The sequence below is a fragment of the Podarcis erhardii genome (assembly GCF_964252035.2).
Source record: "Podarcis erhardii genome assembly, chromosome: 6".
NCBI classification, from domain to species: domain Eukaryota; kingdom Metazoa; phylum Chordata; class Lepidosauria; order Squamata; family Lacertidae; genus Podarcis; species Podarcis erhardii.
Window position 1 is genome coordinate 10,624,452 of NC_138510.1, and position 23,352 is coordinate 10,647,803.

The 23,352-nt window shown below is 47.5% G+C and overlaps 1 protein-coding gene and 1 long non-coding RNA gene across 2 annotated transcripts in view; one reads left to right on the forward strand and one right to left on the reverse strand.

Annotated features, from left to right (window-relative positions):
- The first annotated feature begins 357 nt into the window (after window positions 1–357).
- CABLES2 (Cdk5 and Abl enzyme substrate 2) overlaps window positions 358–23,352 on the forward strand; it is a 48,787-nt gene continuing 25,792 nt past the window's right edge. Inside the window, exon 1 of the mRNA XM_081867786.1 lies at window positions 358–1,016. Within this exon, the coding sequence (XP_081723912.1) occupies window positions 430–1,016 (587 nt within the window). The 5' untranslated portion in view covers window positions 358–429. The remainder of the gene's footprint in view (window positions 1,017–23,352) is intronic.
- LOC309345213 overlaps window positions 10,199–23,352 on the reverse strand; it is a 33,471-nt gene continuing 20,317 nt past the window's right edge. The window contains exon 3 of the long non-coding RNA XR_014158100.1: window positions 10,199–10,546. This is a non-coding gene — a long non-coding RNA (uncharacterized lncRNA). The remainder of the gene's footprint in view (window positions 10,547–23,352) is intronic.

Genomic DNA, 23,352 nt, shown 5'->3' on the forward strand with positions numbered 1-23,352 from the left:
AAAGAGAAAAACCCCACGATCCTCCATGAGGACTAGCCTCGTCCCCTCGCCCTGCTCAATAATAAACGCAGCTCCCGGAACCCGGCGCCCTTTAGGACCCGGCCGGCTCCGTTTGGCAAGAGGGAGGAAGAGGCGGCGCCGAGGGAGAAAGAAAAACGCTTTTGCGGCCGGGCGGAAGGAGGCGACGGGGCGGCGCCCGGCAGACAATGGGGGAAGCGCGGCAGCCAATGGGCTGGTCGGCGGGGCCGCCTCGAGTATTTGCATAGCGGCGCGCCGCGGCCAATGGCCTTGCGAGCCGCCTGGGCGAGCGCCCTCTCGCGGGGCAGCGCGGAGAAGAGGGCTCCACCCGGCCGGGCTTGGGGCGGCCGCGACGGCTGCCCGGGCGGCCGCTGGTGGCAGCAGCAGCAGCAGCAGCAGCGAGCGGAGAGAATGGCTGCGGCTGCGTGCGGCTCGTCCGCGGACCGGGAGCCCCCGGAGCCTCCTCCTCCTCCGCCGCCGCCCGGGGAGCCCGCGCCGCCTCCGCCGGCGAGGAAGCGCGGCGGGGATTCTCGCCGGCGGCAGGCCGCCCTCTTCTTCCTCAACAACATCTCCCTGGACGGGCGGCCGCCGTGCCTGGCCCCGGGCAAGACGCCGCTGCAGTCTCCGCAGCAGCAGCAGCCGCCGCCGCCGCCTCCGCCGCGCCCGCCGCCCTCGTCCTCCGCCGCGGCCCCCGGGGAGCGGCCCGACGACGATGCTTTGCCCGCCGCGAGGCTCCTGCTCGCCCCCCCGCCGGGGCTGCTGCTGCCCGCCGCCGCCGCCGAGCTGGACCCTTCCCGGGGGCTGGGCGCCGCCGCCGCCGCCCTCCTGCCCCAGCTCCTGCTGGGCAGCCCGCTCTGCCCCGTGGTGCCCGCGCCGGCCGTCGCAGCCGCAGGGGTCTTGGCGAAGCCGGGCGTCGCCCCCGCGGGGCTGCTGAGCCCCACCCAGAGCATCGCCGCCGCCGGAGGAGGAGGGTTCCCCTTGGAAGTGCAGAGGCAAAGGTGAGGAGGGTCCCGGGGGGGGGGGGAGGTATGTCTCGGATTCCTGGGTCCTTTTGGGAAAAAGCGGGGTGGGAGGGGGAGTTCGGGCAGGTGCCTGCGTTTGACCAGTTTCCGGATCTAAATGCACATGTATACATGTGTCCTATCTTCAGTCTTCTTGCGCTGCGCAAACGCTTTCCCTCTTTACGTCGGGTTTTGTCTTCCTTGTTCCCCACGCCCACCTGTCCGTTTTATTGGATTGCTGGGCAGATCTGATCGGTCCCTTGCAGGCTGGAGATCCTGTCGTCGGTGTGTGTTTTTATTGTTTTGTTTTATAGCTAGCTAAAGGCTGCCCCAGCGGCGTCATTTGTAAACGCTGCAATAAACAAACGCGCACGAAGGGGTTAAAAAGGCCCACCTGCTTTTATATGGTTGACTTTTTCTTTATGGAAGAAGAGCCGCCCTAAGACTACAGCCATAACTTACCTGGCCGGACTTTTTCTATTTATTTATTTTTTAGTCCATGTAGCTCAATATTGTCTACACTGGCTGGCAGCAACTCTCCAGCGTTTCATGCAGGGTTCACTCGCAGCCCCTTCCCTCCCGGCTCCAAGGACTGAACGAGAGACAAAACAGATCTATCACTGAGCTAGGGCCCTTTTCCATTGCAGGCTTCAGTGTGGTGTATTTGTGAGTAAACATCCAAACAGCTGCATTGTAAATGGTGCTTACTCTGAAGCAAGTCTGTGCAGGATTGCAGACTTGCTCCAACAAGTCTCTTTATCTTAAGTGTATAAAGGATGAGAGAGTCTTTCTGGCATCTTTACTTTTGATGTGGATTCTTCTCTTTCCTTTCCCTGCCCCCCAGAAGCATTTGGTCTTAGATGCTAATAAGGTATCTAATAGGCTAATAGGGTTTATGAGGCTTATCTGGGGAAAGGTTTGTTGCTATTGTTGATGTTATTTTATTCTAGCATTATTTTGGTTCTTAGGAATTATGTGGAAATGTTCAGTTTGGCTGTGTACTTTCTGATGTCTTGTTTCATGTTTATGACTAGTATTATTATGCTTGTGACTTTTTTTTTTAATATGTTGTATGCCGCCTTGAGAAAGGTTTTAACTTTGGCATACAGATATAGTGATTGATGATAAACTTACATGCCTATGTCTTACAACATTTGAATGTCCTATGTAAGTCCATCTTTTCTTTTAATTTCTTACTGGGAAATTAATGTTTTGCTGGGAGCTAAGCTTCCGCTTCCCCCAAACCCTAGGGAATATCTCCCGCTCTGCTTATGGGCCTCACTGCCCTATGGAGAGGTTTGGTGATGAGCCCAAATTAACACCGTACTTCTTTCCCTTTCATATTATGAGAGTCTAAGTAACTTCTCCTGGGATTCATAACTCGACTGTGCTTTGAGGATGCTCTTGAGAATTCCACTAGTGGAATTCAGGTTCTGCGTTGACCTTATGGGACTTAGCAAAAGGTGCCATGAGCTGTGCCTTTGTTTTGCTAGGTCTATTGGGGATGCTATTTAATTTGCTGCTCACAAAATCAGCTGCTCAAGAGTCCTTAAAATTATTGTGCGTATGTTGAGAGGAAAAGCAGATTTTACCCAAAGGGCATGTAGGGTTGTGCTTGTGTGTTCGAGGAATGGTGCACAGTGGTGACCCGAGCCCTGTGTTGTGCTTAGAGAAGAGTCAAGTGGTTTTAGCTCTCTTGAGTTTATAATGCCCCATTCGAAGATTCAGGAGTAGTCTTCCCTCAGCCCATCCTTCCAGAAGCCCAACTTTCTTCTGGACCCCTCTCCCACCTCGGATTTTCCCTGTGTGTTGTCTGGCCACACAGAAACGACATTACAGAGGGGAGTACTTTACAGCACTACAATTCTATGATTCCCAAACCGACAGTCGTTCATGGCTGCCTGCAGGAGCCACTGAAGGCTCTTAGACAACAGTAAATAAATTTAGCAGCAGCATCTCTGTAGGAAGAAACATATTAAGAGAGTAAATAAAGATAGGGTTCTGATCCTCTTGCAGTATATTATATGCCACTTTTTTGACCCAAAGTCCACACACACACACCCCTGAAAGGAGTGAACAGCCTATTAAAAACCATAAAATATATACTAGGGGGTGCAACAGAATGGCATAAACCCATCAGCTAGCAAAACAATACAAGGCAGCGATATCCTAACGTAAGTGGTCCGATGGATTAAAGGATGCTCCCTCCAACCAGATATCTACCTCTTAGGGGCTAGAAACCTGAGCAGGCGATAAGAAATGCTATGTTTTGTTTTACAGCAAGCTTTGCACAACTAAGGAGCCTCTCATCACACACATATAAGCCATTTCAACTTTTCATGGCAAACAAGTGAAAATGTCAAAGAACACCCCCCCCCCACAAATCCCCTAACAACTAGGAATAATTACAGTATTAATAAACGTTGAGCAATAGCAAAAGGCCATGAGAGTCAGAGTGTTCCATTTACAACAGAAATCTTTTGCTTTTAGTGTTTATTACTACATGAAGCTTTTTGGCAACGGCCTGGGAGAATGAGTGTCCCAAAGGGGTTATTGAGATGCAGTTGCCCTGAGCGACTTGGGACACAGGATGCAAATGGGATGCGATAAGTTCAAGCCAGTATTTGCTTTCCCCTTCCTCCAAAGTCTGTCCATGTCAATATAGGAAGGCAAGGCAAGAGAGGCTTATTAAAAAGCTAACTATTATTATTTTGTCATGGCCTGCACACTACCAAACATTCCATATAATCAAGAACATAAATAAGTATATGCATATTGTGGTGTCATCTGATAACAATGGGACCCTTAGATTCCGGTCCCCGTGCTTCACAGTGACGCGTGAATGCAACTCTCATTCAGGTGTTGGCCATCCCTGAAACTCTTGTCTAGGGTGCTGCATGCCACATTTAATTTGCATGACATTGAGTCACCTGGAGGATGTGTCCGTGACCCGTATGCAGGGTCCAGGAGGAAGCAGGAAGGAAATGTGTAGAGCTGGTCAGAATAGTGTCGTTTTGATTACCCAGCATTCAGGAGCTTAAGTCCATCACGCTTGCTGAGTGTGGCCTTCTGTGGTACTCCATAAATCAGGGGTGGGGATGATCTGTCTCCCAGTTGTTGTGGAATTCCTGTCGTCGGTGACCATTGGCCATGTAGGATGAAGTCAATAGACCTTCAGGGAGAACCATAGATGGCCTTCCACCAAGTTTCTGAGAGTACCTGCATTTGAGTCTTCTAAAGACCCTCACTTTTGTCATCAATATGTTTTTCTCTAGGTTCACTGTTAACTGCTTTTAACACATTAATAACTTACATATTTTACTCATCGGTTGACCAGTTAGGGTTGGGAGAAGGGGTTGTTATGTGTGGTTTAATCCACCAAATGGCAGCCCTGGGAGAGCAGAGCAAACGTCTCTTATTGTGCTCTTCTAACCTGGGCACAATGCGTTCCCGGTAGGCCTGTAAATTCCTTGATCCGGCCTGTAAATTACCCTGCCCAGACAAAAACTATTTCCCTTGTATGTTTGTGTTGCTTCACTGCCCTGTCTTTGTTTGTTTGCCCTGGCTCCTCGGTTATAATAGGCTTGTTGTGTGCTGTCGAGCTTTGAGGGTGAGCCTCCGGAGAAGAGGAACGCCAAGTGTTTTGCAAGGGAAGAATTAAGAATTGCTGCTTTTAATGAAAGTCAGGCTGTCGGGTTCAGAAATTTCCAGCCTGGGCCTGTGGCATCCCAGAGCTCGTGTTTACCAAAAGCATAATTATTCCTGTTCTGCTTGCAAAACTGATGTTGCTGACTAACCTCTCCGCTAGCACCTCAGTTGGTTTCATTTTATTTTTACATGCCAGTGCATCTGACTTTAGTACAGCATGAGATAATTTAGTACAACTATAGAGATGTGCAATAATTGAGAGAGCTGTGGCTCAGTTAGTAGAGAATGTGTTGTGCATGTGTGGGGTCTGTTCCATTTAAGATCTTGGGATGCAAAACTATTGGGGATGGGTTGGATCCTGTGATCCTATCTCTCTTCCCACAATCCAGCCTGCATGTTCAATCAGTGCCTGGAGAGGGGTGGCATCATAGCCATGCTCCCCTTCCCTGGATATATGTTCAGCTTCAGGTCATGCCCCCCTGACCTCCAAGCTTTGGGTAGACTGTAGCAAAGGGTTCTGTGCGCATAAAATCTCTGTCTACCATTAGGAACTCTGTAACCAGTTGTGCTTCCACGCTCTCCAGAATGTGGAGGCTGGGAACGAGGCGAGTGAGAAAGGTCAGAACTCGGTGGTGCAGCACATTCTTTGTGTGCAAAAGATCCCGGGTCCAATCACCAACATCTACAGAAAGGGCTGGAAAAAGACTCCACTCTGAACCCCCGGAAAGCTACTACCAGTCAGATCCGACAGTACTGAGCTAGGTGGGTCAGTGGTGTGGCTTGGAATAAGGGAGCTCCCCACATACCATCGGTTGAGATTCTGCTCCCTACTATGTGTTTTCTGAGCCAGGGTGTGAGAAAATGGCTCCAAAGAAGCTGGGTTTGGGCTAACATGGAGAGCGTACTGGATTTTTCAACTTTCAGCTTCCAAAAATGAGGGGTGGTAAAAGGTTGTAGCATGACTTGGGAATTCAAAGGATATTTTTGTTAAATTAATATAATTTAGTTTTGCTTGGTAAGTGAAATGTGTGTGGAATTGCATAGAAATAATTAAAAATGATTGCCAAGTACTGGCAGTTATATTGTATGTTACTATTATTGCTCATTGTTGTTGTTGTTGTTGTTGTTGTTGTTGTTGTTATTTAGCATTACCTGACGTTTTCAGAAGGTAAAATTAAAATGCTTTGGTTTTCCAAAAGCATGTCATGTGCTTCTCCATCAAACTAGCAAACCAAACGTTGTCCAGTCACAAAAATAATAGCAGATTTGAATTTCTCACACCCCAAAACATATTTATAAAACCCCTCACTGAAGAAATTTGGAACAATTAAGTTGCACCCCCTAAAAGGACACGCCCTGGGCTAACAGTGTGGCAGGGTTCACAGCACATTGATACTGGTATTCCACAGTTGGAGGCAGCATGCACTTGTGGGATTTTCAAGTGGGGAGAGCTCAGTTGCACTCAAGTCTTGCTTGCATGCGTCCCATGGGCTTCTGGTGAGCCACTGTGAGAACAGGATTCTGGAGCAGATATTCGTTTGTCCTGTCACAGCAGCCCTCTTCTGATATTCTTCTATCCATAGATGGCACCTTCTTCTCTGAGCTGGCGTAAGCACTGCACAGATGTGTGTACGGGTACTGCAATTCTTGCTAGCACTAAGATGGAACAAAACAAGCTCTTGGGAAGAGGAATTCAGTTTCCTGAATACGAATCTTTTATTATTTTGCAAAGAGTAGGCTTCTCACCTACTTCTTGAGAGCCAGTGTGGTGTAGTGGTTAAGAGCGTAGTCACGTAATCTGGGGAACCGGGTTCACGTCTCCGCTCCTCCACCTGCAGCTGCTGGGTGACCTTGGGCCAGTCACACTTCTGTGAAGTCTCTCAGCCCCACTCACCTCACAGAGTGTTTGTTGTGGGGGAGGAAGGGAAAGGAGAATGTTAGCCGCTTTGAGACTCCTGAAGGGGAGTGAAAGGCGGGATATCAAATCCAAACTCCTCTTCTTCTTCTTCTGAGAACTGTGTGGGCAATCGTTCTCTCAGAGCCCAGAGCGATGGCCAAATAAGATTTCCGGGGTTTGAGGAGGAGTAGCCAATGCCCTGCATCTTTCCCTTCACTTCTCTAGGGCAAGCAGAATAAATGATGCAAGCAAAAACATTGAAATGAATCAGAGTTGCTTTGTGGAGTGAGAGGGGAGCACATACACTATCTAGCAAACACCCTTGCTCAAAGCGGGAAATTTGGATTCTGAGCATCCTCAACAGAGGCTATCCAGCCTCTGCTTCAAAATCTTTCGCTGCAGGTGAAGCCACCACCTCTAGCCACCTGGATCCATGGTTGAACAGCCCTTGCAGTTAAGAAGTTTCTCCTAGTGTTCATCCAAAATCCATTCTCCTGTTACATAAACCTGTTAATTCTAGTACAGTGACATGACTTGTTTATCTGCCCCTTGCTTGGTCCAGCTATTGGTTGGATTGTCTGATTGGAATTATTTGTCGTCGTGGCATTAGTAATTCCTTCTCCAGGAACAACCACCCGTCGCAGTCTCCTTTCCCTGTTTATCTAGCCATTGAATCCTCCATTGCTTTACTTGGGGAAGGGTTCTGTTGCATAGGTTGAACATAATATTGGACTGCCTGGGTAGGGAACACAAAGCGGGTTTTTTTTAAGCATCGAGTGCTAAAAATGCAACGGTGGTGATGTTGCCTTAGGCATTTTGGCATTGCAATTAGTTCATTGGTACGAGGGTGCACCCTTCTCCCCTCCCCCCCCCTTTGGCCCCCTTGCAAAACCTTTTGCTCTGTGACCTCTTCCTGCAGTCCTCTTGTGCTCAGCGTTCAAAATTTGCCAGGCGCATTTTGCACCTGGCTATCGTTCACTTGCGACTAAGTGAAGATGCCCAGGCGCCAGGATGCATGCCTGGGGATCCTTGGATCTTGCCTGCTTTCACACACTAACAACACATCCTGTCATATTTTATCTGCACAATCAACACAAATTTCAGGAACCAAAAAGTTGTATTGAAAAATATGGCTTTCAAGCCCCCTGGCCTCCAATTGGCAATGACACATTCCGTTTTGGCGACTGTAACCCTGGTTTAAAGAGCCATTTGGCGCCTAGCTTATATATCTGAGTTTCTAACGCTGGTTGTGATTCCCTTTCAACCCTGGCATAAACAGGATTAAAGTTCCAGACTTCCCGTTGTGACTGACGTATCAGTCGTCCGTCACTGAGAATGAGCCCAGAATTTCTGGAGAGCAACCCTTTGGCTCAGCCCGTATAAGTAAGCCAGGTTCTTTGGTGACCCCTCTTGCAGATCTAGAACAACCCCGTCCTAAAATATACAGGCTGCAGCAGCATTCAGGCTCTGCCTGCATCATATAAATCATAATTCAGCCTCTTCTTGTGCCAAGCCACATTCAAAAGGAGCTGTCACAGCATGGTTGCTGCGCAATGTCCTTGCCGTGACCCTTTGAACAAGCTTCTCTTTCTTGCCAGATCTCCTTCCAGTTTGCCAGATGCACGTAACTGGCAGAAAATGCAAGGCTGGAAGCTTGTCAGGTAAAGGCAGCAGGTGTGCCTCCTGTGTCTGTATTGTGGATTGTGCTTCCCTGGTGTTTCTTAAACAACCAGATGCAGCCCTTAAAGACTCAGAACAGAGAGAACTGCCCTACACCAGGATCAGACTGTTCCTCCATTTAGGTTTGGGTTGTCTGTGCATCAGTGGGCAGCGACTCTTAAGATAATCCTTTCTCCATAACCTTATTATCCTAGCTGCAGATTGAACCTGCATGCGCAAAGCACAGACTCCACCACTGAGTCTCGTTCCTGACCCATCCGTTTGCTTTCATTAATGATATGCTGTAATACAGCTGCCCAGTGTCCTCCATGTTAGCCCTAGGCGGCCTTGCACCTGGTAGGATAGAACATGGCCATTGTAGTAGTAGCTGGTGGGTTTTAGCCAGTTTGGGACCGATTTTTTAGCCAGTTTGGGACTGATTTTTTGCAAGCCCTTTCTTGGCTAAAGGACAGGGTATAAATGCTGTAAAAATAAAATTCATAGTATGAGCTAGCTGGTGATTTGTAATAAACCAAACTAAACCTAGACAGCATCTTGCCAACAAAGGTCTGTATAGTTAAAGCTATGGTTTTCCCAGTAGTGATGTATGGAAGTGAGAGCTGGACCATAAAGAAGGCTGATCGCCGAAGAATTGATGTTTTTGAATTATGGTGCTGGAGGAGACTCTTGAGAGTCCCATGGACTGCAAGAAGATCAAACCGATCCATTCTGAAGGAAATCATCCCTGAGTGCTCACTGGAAGGACAGATCCTGAAGCTGAGGCTCAAAGACTTTGGCCACCTCGTGAGAAGAGAAGACTCCCTGGAAAAGACCCTGATGTTGGGAAAGATGGAGGGCACAAGGAGAAGGGGACGACAGAGGACGAGATGGTTGGATAGTGTTCTTGAGGCTACCAGCATGAGTTTGACCAAGCTGCGGGAGGTGGTAGAAGACAGGGGTGCCTGGCATGCTCTGGTCCATGGGGTCACAAAGAGTCAGACACGACTAAACGACTAAACAACAACAACCCTCAGCTGAGATTTCTTCCAGAAACATTAATCAGGGGAGCAGGTGGCCTCTCTTATTGCCTTGCTTTCCTTAGTTTCTCCATCCTCTGGAAGCAATGGAAGGAGCAAAGTGGCATTGCTAGGTAAACATCCCGTAATATCCCTTTCTGATGATAGGGAAGACGGGGAATCATATGAAGCTGCCTTTATATCAAGTCTGCCCACCCAGCTCAGTATAGCCTACACTGACTGCCAGCAGCTGCCCAGGGTTTCGGGAAAGCAGCCCATCCCTACCTGGAAATGCCAAGGATTGAACCCGGGACCTTTGGTGTGGAAAGCAGATTCTGTACCACTGAGTCACAGCCCTGTCCCAGGGAAGGCTACAAGACCTCCTCTCCCATGCACAGTAAATATCACAGGAAGGAACATGGGCACAAGTACATGAGGAACGTGGAAGAACACTTGCCCAAACCCACTGCCTGTGCTGTGATTGGGTCTTGGAAACCTTGTTGTCGACCCTGTCCCTGAATTCCATGGTGCAGCAGACCATAATTCCAGCTGTGTGATCCAGGGGGATTGAAGTGTGGTGGAGGTGAATTTGTGCCTCATTAATGAGCAGCTGACAGCAAAGTTTTTGCAATTGCAAATGAGCCTGCTCTCCAGCTGAGGCTTGGAGGTGGTCTTGCCCTTCTGGGGCGAGCCAGCTAGGTTTAGACTGAAAGGTCTTTGGGGCAGGTGAACTTTGCTGGCTTTGTGGTGCTGATGTGTATCCCTGGATGTGCAAGCAAGATCCAGTGTGGGAAGCTTCACATCATTTATATCTGAGCCCCTTTAGGGGGTGGAGAGAGGAGCTGGAGAATATCTGCTCAGCATCAAATAAAGAAAAGAGCATTAAAACCTTGTCCCTGCAGGCTTCAAAATTAATGACTTGTAGGGCTGACATGATATTGACTCAGGCTGTTCTTACATAAGAGGTCAGGGTAGCTTTATTTAGTATGTGGTGTTTGACTCTCTCTTCTTCTTTTTTGGGGTGTCTTTTGAGAGCAAATATTCAGAACTCAAATGGCATGTTGACATTTCAAGAGAATCAGTTACACAATTAGGAAAGGGTACAGCAAAGCCGTAATTAGGAATTGCACTTTTGAAACAGAATCTAAAAGCCGTTCTTCCTAAGGAGGGCAGATCAGTTGGCTTCAGCATTTCCTTGGCAGCAGTTTTCTTGGAGCACAATCGCAGCAGCGAGCGAAAAAGATAATAGTAGTATTTTTAGCCTTTTTGAGAGATGGGGTGCCTTTATCTGGTTAGAAAAAGCCAAACTACAAAGCAAAGGAAGAGAAAAGGGGCAGGTTGTAACTAGGACCAAGCATCTGTTCTAAATGCTAAAACATGGGGATGTGTGCAAGAAAACTCTTATTTAGTAGATATCTACCTTGTAAGCTCAGTGGGGCAGGGACTTTTATGCTGCTTTGTTACTCCATTAGTGGGCCTTGGTGCCCCAAATTTCAGCAGTGCTCTGTGCGGCTCCAAAATCCGGCACCCCAAACCACCTCTCGCCTTCCACTGGCCATAATAGGTAATATATAGGTAATACATATTCCACTCTGTTTGGCCCAGTCATCAATCTGAAAGCATTGTGCATTTTCCTGTTTTGTGGCCACCTCTGCACAGGCTCTGGTTATCCATATGCAGTTATGCTGTCAATATCCCTCAGAAGAAAAATGTTTCATAGGAGAGGCAAAGTGAATGCCCAACCCTGGATCTTTTCAAAGCCCTCGGGGTTTTCGCTTAGCCATTCTCACGTATTCCTTTCATGGGATGCTACTGGAAGTGTGCAGGTAGACTTGGGATGCTGCTGGGAGGGGGAAAGGTGGGGTTTTGCGTTAGGGGAGCAAGCAAGCGAGCTGTGTGGATCTAAACAGAAACCAAAAGTGTTTGAGCCCCACCACATTGGGCAAATGTTTCCTGCATTGCAGGGGGTTGGGCTAGAATGCTGGATGGTCCTCACAGTCCCTTCCAACTCTTACGATTCTACAGAGTTCAAAAGAGCCACTGGCCAGGTCGCACCTTGCAGAATGCATTGATAATCCAAGGCTTGTATATGTGGACTTTGTGCACACCATACATTCAAAGCGCATTGCTTCTTCCATGGGAACTGAGTTTGTTAAGGACACTGGGAGTTGTAGCTCGGGGTGGGGGCACAGTTCTCAGGTTCCTTTGGCAGAAGCCATGTGCTTGAAGCTTAAAGCTCATGGCGTCTATGCAGGCTTCCCTGACACAGTTTTCCACGCTAATTGGGAAATGCCAATCTCACAGGTGAGATGGGACTCTGGGAGGGTCCCCCACTTCCTGTGTGAGACAAGAGCTACCTTTGAGAAAGGACTCTGCGTTTTCTTGTCTCTCCCCCCCCCCCATCTGTTTTTGTTTTTACCGTCATACCTTGGGTTATGAACGCTGCGGGTTGTGCGTTTTCGGGTTGGGGACCACGCCAAACCCAGAAGTACCGGAACGGGTTAGTTCTGGGTTTTGTGCATACGCAGAAGCGCCGAATCACGTCATGCACATGCGCAGATGCGGCACTTCAGGCTACGAACGCTGCGTGTTGCGAACGTGCCTTCCACACGGATCACATTTGCGACCAGAGGTATGACTGTATTTGGATTAGTTCCTTTTATCTTGTTGTACCAGGAAAAAGCTTTAATAATAAGGAGGAAAAGATCACCTGCCTTAAGCCCTCCTTGCATGAAATGAGAACAGTGGGTTTGTCGCTGCACACCTTCCCATAGGCAGCACGCTTGCTATGATTGCCAAATAAAAGAACCCCCGACGTGCTCTGCCTTTTCTTCTCCTCTCGCCACTCCTTTTTAAAATTAGCTTCCTTTTGAGGTTTTGATCCCTCTGCTTTCTGCTCCTGCTTTTGTGTCCCTTGGTTTTCTCAAAGGGAAAGGTGTGGAGAGAAGGGGGGAGCGCATTGCGGCAGGGCTAGATTTAAAATGAATTTTTGCAACTGTTCCAGGGGGGAAAAAGAGGCCAGATTCTCTCTGTGGCATCCAAGATAGCTGAAGGGCTTTGAAAACTTGACAGGTTATGAAAGCTCGGAGAAATGTGAGGAAGGCAAAGACATCTGCCTGACTACGCAGCTTTTGATTATGTTCCTCTGAAGTCCCAATGTGGCCTTGAAGGGGGTGGAGGGAGAGAGACGCATCTGGGTAAGCAAATAGATCAGCAGTAGCAGATGTAAATGGCTCTATATTTCAGCTTCCTGCTAGAAAGACACTGCCGTTTAGCATGTTTGAAAGGCCTTGACTGGTTTGGGGACCCTGGCTCTGAAGAGCAGGACACTCCGTTCCTTCAGAATAGAAATTGAGCTGGGAGGACCCATTAGGACAGTTGGTGGGTGGAAGGCCGATCCCCATCTATTGGTAGTTCAGCGGATGAATTGCAGCAGAATTGCAAAGGGTTTCTGACCCTTGGCTGTTCAGTCGCTGCAAAAAGCTTTCTACCGCTTACCTTCTAGGATACTCAAGGATGGGTTGGCGAAATGAAATCTGCTTCATAGAAGCAGGTGAAAAGATGGTGAGCAGGGTTCGAAATTAGCAGGGTTCCAGGTGCATTTTGCACCTGAAGGTTCTCCATTTGCAAGCACCTCAAGAAGTCTGGGTGCCATTTTTTGCGCCTGGCTGACACTCAAGGATTGCTGAAATGCATGTGCTTTGAAGCCTCAAACTATATGTTAAGGATAGATGAGAAGTTAAGGAGTTTAATAATAAAGAGTGGAGTGTTTTGAAAACTGAAGTATGGTACCAAAATTTTTATTGTCAGCGCCAAATGAAACACGTATTAACAATTTCTGATAAAATTGTAATATTAACAAAGTGCCACTTATGTGAATTGTATATCAATTCATGCTTACAAAAATGATAAATAAAAAGTGTTGCCGACCTCCCTCCCACCCCCAGTGGTGACTAGACATTCTGTTTTGGCGCCCACAACCCAGGTCCCAGAAGCCATTTGGCTCCTAGGTTTCCTATCCCAGTTTCTAACACAGACAGTGAGTTCAGTTCTCGAAACATCGCGCTTTGCTGCTTCTGCACGAATGAGGGAGTCCCTGTGTTAAAGAGTGTGCAGTCTAGAAGCAAGACTGGAGAGAGAGAACAGAGGACTGGGTGAAAGAGCAACATGGGGTTGTTGTGAACAAATGAATGCAGTGGCACAGAGTTAGACTTTGCTGCGCTTCAAGTCTTTTGCGTCGCTTGCTTTTTTTGCAAGAGCATCATAGAAATGGAGTGTTTGGAGGGATTTGAAGGAGGGGAGAGGTGGCTTTCCGTTGTAGGTGAAGAAGAAGAGAGCTTCATGCTGGCGGGGGCGACAATAAAAAGCTGTAACAGCAACGGCAAGCTTTATTGGGGATGCTGCAAGCAGTGCCCCCAGCTTAGTGCTCTGATTTTGTGTTGGCTGTCAGGTTGCTCGCTGCTTAAAGTGTTGCTCGGTGAAGTTCTGCTACCCAACAGGGACAGGACTGGGAGTTGTAACATGCTTGATAGTGGAGATGACAGCAGATGCCTCCGGGCTAGAAGTGTGAGTTCAGTTACCTGCGAAATGGCTGATTGCTGCACAATTCCAGAGGCTGTTGCATTGTGCCGTGGAAATAGGATCTCTGCCTCGCGGGGCGTGTGAGAAGGAAAAGGGACTTTTGTTTCCTGCAGTGAGTCACAACTGTGCTACCAAAACTACCAAAATAGAAATGGCCGGATAATCCTTCATAGATTGTGTAACATCCAGGCGTAATTCAAGGGGTTGACTTTTGCCTCGAGAGGCCCAGTGGAATGAGCAACCTTTGGACCTCCAGATGTTGTTGATCTCCAGCTCCCATCCAGTGTTTGAAATTAGCCAGGTGCGTTTTGCTACTGGTGCATGTCCAATCGCGACTACATGGAGATTTCTGGGCACCAGGTTGGCGACCACAGTTTAAAAACCTCTGCCATGATCCATTGTTAATTTCATTTCTGCTGTGTGGGTTTCTCCATCTTGCATACTGGGACCAGTGAATTTAGAGCAAGCTACAGATCAAGCAAAGGACGTGGGTGGCGCTGTGGTCTAAACCGCAGAGCCTGGGGCTTGCCAATCAGAAGGTTGGCGGTTCGAATCCCCGCGACGGGGTGAGCTCCCGTTGCTCGGTCCCTGCTCCTGCCAACCTAGCAGTTCGAAAACACGTCAAAGTGCAAGTACATAAATAGGTACCGCTCCGGCGGGAAGGTAAACAGCGTTTCCGTGCGCTGCTCTGGTTTGCCAGAAGCGGCTTAGCCATGCTGGCCACATGACCCAGAAGCTGTCTGCGGACAAACGCCGGCTCCCTCGGCCTATAGACCGACCTGAGCGTCACAACCTAATGGTCAGGGGTACCTTTACCTTTACAGATCAAGCAATGTAGTTGAGATCATAGAATCATAGAATTCTGGCATTGGAAGGGACCCCCAGGGTCATTTAGTCCAGCCCGATCGTGAACAGACATTCCATTTTGGCGACCACAACCTAGATCCAAGGTGCCATTTGACGCTTAGCTTATATACCTGAGTTTCTAATACTGTTCCCATCAGCCCCAGACAGCAAGAACAGTGTTTGGGTATGATGGTAGTTGTGGTCCCTGTAACATCATAGCTTTCAGAGGCTAGGATTAAGCCAGTGTGGGATGACTCTTCTTATAACTGGGTATTGTTGGGTCTGTCACCTGATTAAGGAAACCTCATTTGATTTGATCTGATTCAATCTGCATATGAGCAAAACTGCCCTAGCAAGAAGCATTCTCTCTGTGTGACTATATAAAATTAACCGCTGCCAATCCATTATGCAGCTTTTGTCATTGGTGTGCATATTGGTGGTTTTGTGACCAGATTCCTGGGAATGGTGTGTGCTAGAAACTGAACACATCATACATATCTGTCCCTTGAACTCTGTAAATACTTTTGTTGCTGTTTCTTGATTTTAAACTGGCAGAGGAACAGGCTCTGCTTCCTCAGTTCTGTAAAGGGGCCAGTTGCATCCATTTCAGAGCTGTCTGCACCGTAATTCAGTGGCAAAACACATTCTGTGCATGCAAAAGGTTCTGTCCCTGACATCTCCAGGCAGCGCTGGAGAAGATTCCTCTTGGAGATCCGCTCTCAAAGTAGACAGTACTGGGCTGAATGGAACACTGGTCTGAAATCTTTAGAAGGCAGTTCCCTACATACAACAGCAGCTGCTGCCACTCTAAATTATTGTGATGCTTGGTTTGGTCACTTAGCCAGCAGTATACCACATGTTGAAAAATCAGTCTTCAGTACTCGCTTCCAGGATCACTGCAATTGGAACTTGAGTGACCTCTTGGAGGTAAAATGATTGTGCTTTATAAGTCATCTGGGTGATGCCTGAGGGCCACAAATATCCTCCTTCCTTCTCTCAAATGAGTGGGAAGCTTGTAACGGACGGCCGTGAATGTGCTTTTATGTCTCAGACTAGAGATGGATATTTTTTTAAGCACTTTCTGGGGGTTTTCACAGCCCACTTCTTCTCAAAATGTCAAATATCTCCGCTTCCTGCCATGTGAAATAGGATGAAGTGTTTTTAAGCTGTCATGATTTGTAAAGAACTCTGAAAGAGTCACAACTGCAATATTTGCTCAGAGCAAAATGCAAATGAAAAGGAGCCTACGTTTTGCCACTTCCCAGGTCCCATAATTTTGGAGGTGTTGATTTATGAGGTTTCCGCCTTTCTTACACTGTAACAATTCAGGAATTGAGTTTTTCAATAATAATAATAATAATATAAAAAAAAATAGGGATCAGTTGTAGCCAAGTTAGAGCTGATGAAGTGTAACAAATGAAGCTGCCTTATACCAATCTTTCCCTATGATCTTTCCCTAGATGTTTATTCTGTTATTACTATTATTATTATTATTATTAGTCATTAAGTTTGTATACCACCCTTCATCTGAAGATCACAGGGCAGTTCACCACAGAAAAATACAAAACGAGAACACAAAATATGTAATAAAACAAAAACAAACCAATAACCCTCTTCCAACAAACATTTAAAAGCCCATATAATGTTAATCAGCCCAAGGCCTGGGTATAGAGAAATGTTTTTGCCTGGCACCTAAAGATATATAATGAAGGCACCTGGCAAACGCCAAAATGGAATGTCTAGTTGCCACAGTTGTGAAGAATATTCTTGTGTCATGAATGGTCCATGTCACCATTAAGGGGACTGTCCCTGGGTCAAGTGACTTTTTCTTTTCTAAGTTCTCAAAGTTCTCAGCCTAGCTTAAGGTTGTCATCTGAACTAGCCAGATGTTTAACAGATAATCAATCACAGTCAATCCCAACATTTGAAAAATAAGACTTTAGAACCATTTTTCCAAAAAAAGAGGCAACTAGACATTCCGTTCTGGCAATGGAAACCTTGATTTAAGGAGCCATTTGGAACCTAGCTTATATATCTGAGTTTCTAATACTCCCTGCCAGATATGTAACAGGAAGGAGTTCAAAAGGGTGGGTATTGCTACCAAAGGCCTGATTCCTGCAGCATTGGGAGTGGACCTCCTGATGTGATGAAATCTGCGGGAGGCCGTCTCCTGTGGAGCACAGTGATCAGTTGCAGATATATGGGGGTGAGGAATTTTATTTTATTTTATGCCAATATGGGTACAGTAATCCTAGCCTAACTCACAGGGTGGCATTTGCAATACCTTTTCAGTAAGATTGTAGTATGTGAAGCTCTTTGCACGCTGTAAAACACAACACAAATGCTAATCCTCGTTTCTCTCTGGTCGGGGACAGAGGGTGGCGCTTGGGGGGGAATTGTCATCGCGCCACTCCTTGGTGTGTGGAGTGCCTCAGGGTGCGATTCTCTCCCCGATGCTTTTTAACATCTTTATGTGCCCCCTCGCCCAGCTTGTCCGGAGTTTTGGGCTGGGCTGCCATCAGTATGCTGATGACACCCAACTCTATCTGTTGATGGATGGCCATCCTGACTCGGCCCCGGACACACTGGCGAGATGTCTGGAAGCTGTGGCTGGATGGTTACGTGGGAGCCGGTTGAAGTTAAATCCTTCGAAGACAGAGGTCCTCTGGCTGGGCCGGGACGATATGGGATTGAGGGGGCAACTCCCATCTCTTGCGGGGGTGCAATTAGTGCCAGCACCGTCCGTTAAGAGTTTGGGTGTAATCTTCGATACCTCCCTCTCTATGGAGGCGCAGATTACAGCTATAACAAAGGCGGCATTTTTTCATCTCCGCCAAGCTAAGCAGTTGGCCCCTTATCTCTCTCGCCCTGACCTAGCCACCGTGATCCATGCAACGGTCACCTCCAGACTGGATTATTGTAACTCGCTCTACGTGGGGCTGCCCTTGAGACTGACCCAGAAACTCCAGCGGGTGCAGAATGCCGCGGCGAGACTCCTTATGGGATCTTCGCTGCGAGATCACATTCACCCAGTACTATACCAGCTGCACTGGCTCCCGGTGGAGTACAGGATCAGGTTTAAGGTGCTGGTTTTAACCTTTAAAGCCCTATACGGCCTAGGACCCTCGTACCTACGGGACCGCCTCTCCTGGTATGCCCCACAGAGAAACCTACGGTCTGCAAATAATAACATCCTCAAGGTCCCAGGCCTCAGAGAGGTTAGGCTGGCCTCAACTAGAGCCAGGGCCTTCTCGGCTGTGGCTCCAATCTGGTGGAACGCTCTGTCACAAGAGACTAGGGCCCTGCGGGACCCGACATCTTTCCGCAGGGCCTGCAAGACAGAGTTGTTCCACCAGGCCTTTGGTCAGGGCGCAGCCTGACTCCCTCCTCTGGCAACCTGCACAGAATATTGCTTAATCGGTTGCCACTAATTTGATTTTAATTTTTATAATGAATATTTTGAATGTGTGATTATTTGATTGTTTGATTATTTGATTATTGTTAGCCGCCCTGAGCCCGGCTTCGGCTGGGGAGGGCGGGATATAAATAAAATTTATTATTATTATTATTATTAAATACTATGATTTGGGGGCCAGCTGTTCAGAGAGAGAAATTCAGCATCCCACTGGGATGGTTTGAGCCCCTTTCCACGATCCTCGACAGTTCTCTGGCTCGCAGCCAAGACGTCCAGACCTAAATCATGGCTCTACAATCACACATAGTTTAGGTGTAAGGAGGAGATCTGCCAGTAATCTGTAATAAGGCGGAACAGAGATAAAAATAACCTGTGTTTAATTGGGTGGTGACATTGGTACAATGACTCAGCTATCAAGGAAGTTTTTGAGAAGGGAGGCTACGTGCATCTGCTGCCGTGTAAAGCATATGAGATCCAAAGCAGCAATTTTAAAGGCTCTTTGGTGACGGTTGGTTTGAACTAGTCAAGATCATGTTGCAGGGAGGAGGATATTATTTTGCCTTTTGCTTTTAAAAGATCTTGCAGGTATGTTTCTGCGAGACTTGATTGTTGCACGTTTCATCTATAAGATGTTCATAACAGGAATGTGTTGATGATGGGCCATCTAAGACTACCTTCTGATTGCTGGGATTCTTGCAAAGAATACTGGACTAGCTAGATCAGCGGTTCTCAACCTGTGGGTCCCCAGATGTTGTTGGACTACAACTCCCATCAACCCTGAGCCTTCCTAGCTAGGGGTGATGGGAGTTGTAGTTCAACAACATCTGGGGACCCACAGGTTGAGAAAGGCTGAGCTAGATGAAGGCCTGATCCTGCCAAGCACTTAACACATACTTGAGCAGAAGTGTATTCCCCTTCCTGCTCGGTACAGATTAGTTATGCCTTGGCTACTAAACTAAATGTGTATTTTTCGTTAATTTAAAACACAGCGGTGAACTGCAGGCAGTGCATGATGATTGCACAACATAATTCCATAGCTCAGGGGCAGAGCATCTGTGTTCCACACAGAAAGTTCCAGGTTCGATCCCCCGGCATCTCCACATGCAGCACTGGCAATGACTGAGCTGGATAGGCCCATGGTCTGACTCGGGACAAGGCAAATCCCTGTCTTCCTTCTTTGGGTTGGCTGCAGCAGGGTCCTGGGTGCCCCTGTTGTCGCATGGGTGTCGTCAACCCACATCTGCTATTGTTGTTGCCTGCCTCCAGCAGAGAGCAAGAACAAGTAAAATAGGTGGTGGTAAAGATTCCTGCAGGATAAGACTTAATTTTAGAGTGGAGAGGAGGGGATGACATCACAAAAGGGATTATGTCCCTGGGAAAGAACTGCCTGTTCCAGTCTATGAAGTCGAAGTCCTTCTGTGACCTCCAGTGTGGCATTGTCCTTATGTCTCCACCCAACTATTTTTATTGCAACCTATCCACAGGGTTCTCATAACCCTGGCAGGGACAGACTCTGCCAGTTTTAATCTCCTGGTTAAAATGTTCAGAATACAGGCGTACTTTTACAAGATTAGAGGAGGTCTGCTGGGTCATACGCAAGGCCTGTGTAGTCTAGCATCCTGTTCCCACAGTGGCCAACCACATGCCAGTGGGATGAATAAAGAGCTAGGGAATTTAAAGGCAACCAAAGCTGGATTCAGCCTTGTTAGTGCTCTTCAGCAGAGAAACAGGCTGTACATGTTGACTTAGGACTCAGATGCACAAACCTTTAGCCCAATATTCACATGCCCATCAGTCCCATGCATCTTATTGTTGTTTAGTCGTGACTGACTCTTCGTGACCCCATGGACCAGAGCACGCCAGGCACTCCTGTCTTCCACTGCCTCCCGCAGTTTGGTCAAACTCATGTTCGTAGCTTCAAGAACACTGTCCAACCATCTTGTCCTCTGTCGTCCCCTGCATCTTATTAGAGGTGATAAGAAGTATGGTATTGTTGTTTTCGCTTGTTTTCCTTCCCTATTATTATTATTTTACATTTTATGGTTCCTAGTGATGGTGATTCGTGATTAATACATGTTGATTATATATTTGCATTTCTTGACTCTATTTTATTTGCATTCCTAGGGATTTGAGTTGGGGTTGGTGACAACTTTGTAATATCAAGGGCTCAAGGAACTCAGACATTTGGGATTCCCTGTGTATCAAGTATAGGATAATATGCAAAAATTATCCTACACAGTTAAATGTGGGTCATTTCAACCTGCAAAGTTAAAGGTTATCACCTACTTCTAAAATATGTTTTGTCAACATATTTTGTCAACATATGTTTAAGGTGTTTTATTTTGTGAGCTTCAACACTTCAGCTATGTTGCAGAGCATGCGCAAAGTGTGATTTAGAGCTTCTGCGCATGCACGACTGCCGAAACCCGGATGTAATCAGTTCCAGCACTTTCGGGTTTCAGCGGTCCATAACCCCCAAAAAAACACAACCTGAAACGTCTGTAACCCGAGGTATGACTGCATTCCTTTGACTGCTGGCATTCATTAGTACATTCCGGCCCTTTTTGCTGTGCTTAAATCTGGAACTTTAAAAAACTGTGTTCATTCTGTAACCTCCTTCTTAACAGTCCCATAAATATAACCAAAAGTTCAAGAACAGATAAAGATGATGTTGGCTGTCGTCTTTGATTATCGGAGCCTGTGGCCCAGTTCCTCCCGGTAGCCATCTCTTACTAAAGTCTTAATTCTTCATGAAACCTGACATTTATATCTAATGTACAATATGCCATTAAACTTGATGAGCGAAAGCTTCATTACAGATAGGGCTTTCCATGTCTTCAAATAAAAATCCCCGTTGCTTTTTAATGCTTCGCTTCCCAGAACTGCAGAGCCATAACCATGGTATATTGGCACCGTCGCCTCGTATTTAATTAACATATAGGTACTACTTGAAATCCATCCTTCATCTTCCTACCTCAGCCTTCTGGCATCTGCTTGTAAAAGACTATATAGATAGGCCATATTATTGCTGTAACAATATACCAGATTTTGACACTCCCCCACCCAGTCACAAATGGGGATTTCTTAGGGCATCTCTTAGGTTTACAGGATTTCACTTTTGGTGAGCCCTGTGTGTGTGTATGTGTTTGCAATATATACCGTATTTTTCGCCCTATAGGACACACTTTTTCCCCTCCAAAAATGAAGGGGAAAAGTGTATGCATCATATGGGGTGAATGCAGGCTCCTTGGCTTCAGCGATAGCAACGCGAAGCCTCTGAAGCCTGCACTGCGGAGGCTTCACGTTGCTTTCGCTGAAGCCAGGAGAGTCTGCTCTTTGAGGCTGGGGGGGGGGGGAAGCAGCGCTTCCCCCTATCACCAGCCCCAGAGGATCGGGGGGCAGCGGGAAGGTGTGTGACGCCTTCCCGCTACTCTCCGACCTGGTTTGGAGGCTGGCGGTGGGGGAAAGCAGCGCTTCCCCCCCATCGCCAGCCCCAGAGGATCGCGCGCGGTTCCTGTGGGCTTTTGCGGGAGGTGGAGGAATTCCGCCACCTCCCGCAAAAGCAGGGAGAAGGTCTTGGAGTAGCGCACAGGCTGCGTGCAGCCTGTCCGCTGCTCCCAGAGCTGCGGCGGGGGGGGGATCATATTTTTTCCCCTTGATTTCCCCCCCCCCCCCCGAAAACTAGGTGCGCCCTATGGGCCGGTGCGCCCTATAGGGCGAAAAATATGGTATTAATTCTTACTTAATCATAGAATTGTAGAGTTGGGAGGGACCCAAGGGTCATCTAGTCCACCCCCTGCAATTCTGGAATCTCAGCTGAAACATCCATGACAGGTGGCCATCCAGCCTCTGCTTAAAAACCTCCAAAGAAGGAGACTTCACCATCGCCCAAGGGCATCTGTCGAAAATTCTTGGTGCTGCAGCAACTGTACTTTGAAAGCAAGACCATATAACACCAGTCCTGAAAGCGCTTCATTGGCTCCCGGTACTTTTCTGAGCACAATTCAAAGTGTTGGTGCTGACCTTTAAAGCCCTAAACGGCCTCGGTCCTGTATACCTGAAGGAGCATCTCCACCCCCATCATCCAGCCTGGACACTGAGGTCCAGCGCCAAGGGCCTTCTGGTGGTTACCTCACTGCAAGAAGTGAGGTTACAGGGAACCTGGCAGAGGGCCTTCTCGGTAGTGGCGCCCGCCATGTGGAACACCCTCCCATCAGATGTCAATGAAATATACATCTATTTTACCTTTAAAAGACAACGAAGGCAGCCCTGTTTAGGGAAGTTTTTAATGTCTGACGCTGTGTTGTTTTTAATATTCAGTTGGAAGCCGCCCAGAGTGGCTGGGGAAACCCAGCCAGATAGGCGGGGTATTATTATTATTATTATTATTATTATTATTATTAACGTCTTTATACCAGACAGGAACCTTTGTTGTGTGGTTTTGACACCTGCTGACAACATTTTCGTTAAGGCATGCCTACCCAGACATGTCGTTTTATTATTTGTGGGCCCAGGACTGCAATACCTCAAGGACTGCCTCTCCCCATATGAACCGACCTGGGCCCTGCGATCATCATCTGAGGCCTTTCTTCTTGTGCCCCCTCTGCAAGAGGTCTGGAGGGTGGGAACACGTGAACAGGCTTTTCTGCAGTGTCTCCCCATTTGTGGAATGCTCTTCCCAGGGTGGCTTGTATAAAATGCAATGGTTGGAAAGGTCATTCCCAGCACTACCCCTGCTCCTGCACATTCAAGTGGGAAAATACATCAGGCCACAATATCTTCCTAAGGACAGTTTCGCCAGTACTGATCTAGGGAGTCCAGAGTTCCCCGCAACCATCATTTGCAAAACAAACTACTCTTCTGAGCCAATGGGATTTACCGCTTGGAGCACAGCCACTGCCACTGCAGTGGTAGCATCCAACCTTATAAATATATAATATAATTACATTATGTAGAATCCTATTCTATTTTCGCACCCTAGTCTTAAAAGGCTGAAGACTAATATTCTGGATTGATGACCGAGGGTCACACCTATGGTTTCTATTCTGTGTCTGTCAATAAAACACACAAGCTCCACACACATTCTGTTTTTAGATGTGCACTCTTAAGGAGTGCCAGCAGTGTGGGTGGAAGCCCGAGGGCGGAAAACTGGTACACAGAGTAGACCTTGTGATTCTAGTAGTGTACGTTGGAATTGATTTGCCATGGATGGGCTTCTGCCAGTTGACTTGGCTGGCAACTCTTAGTGGGGAATCCTCAAATTTCTCAATG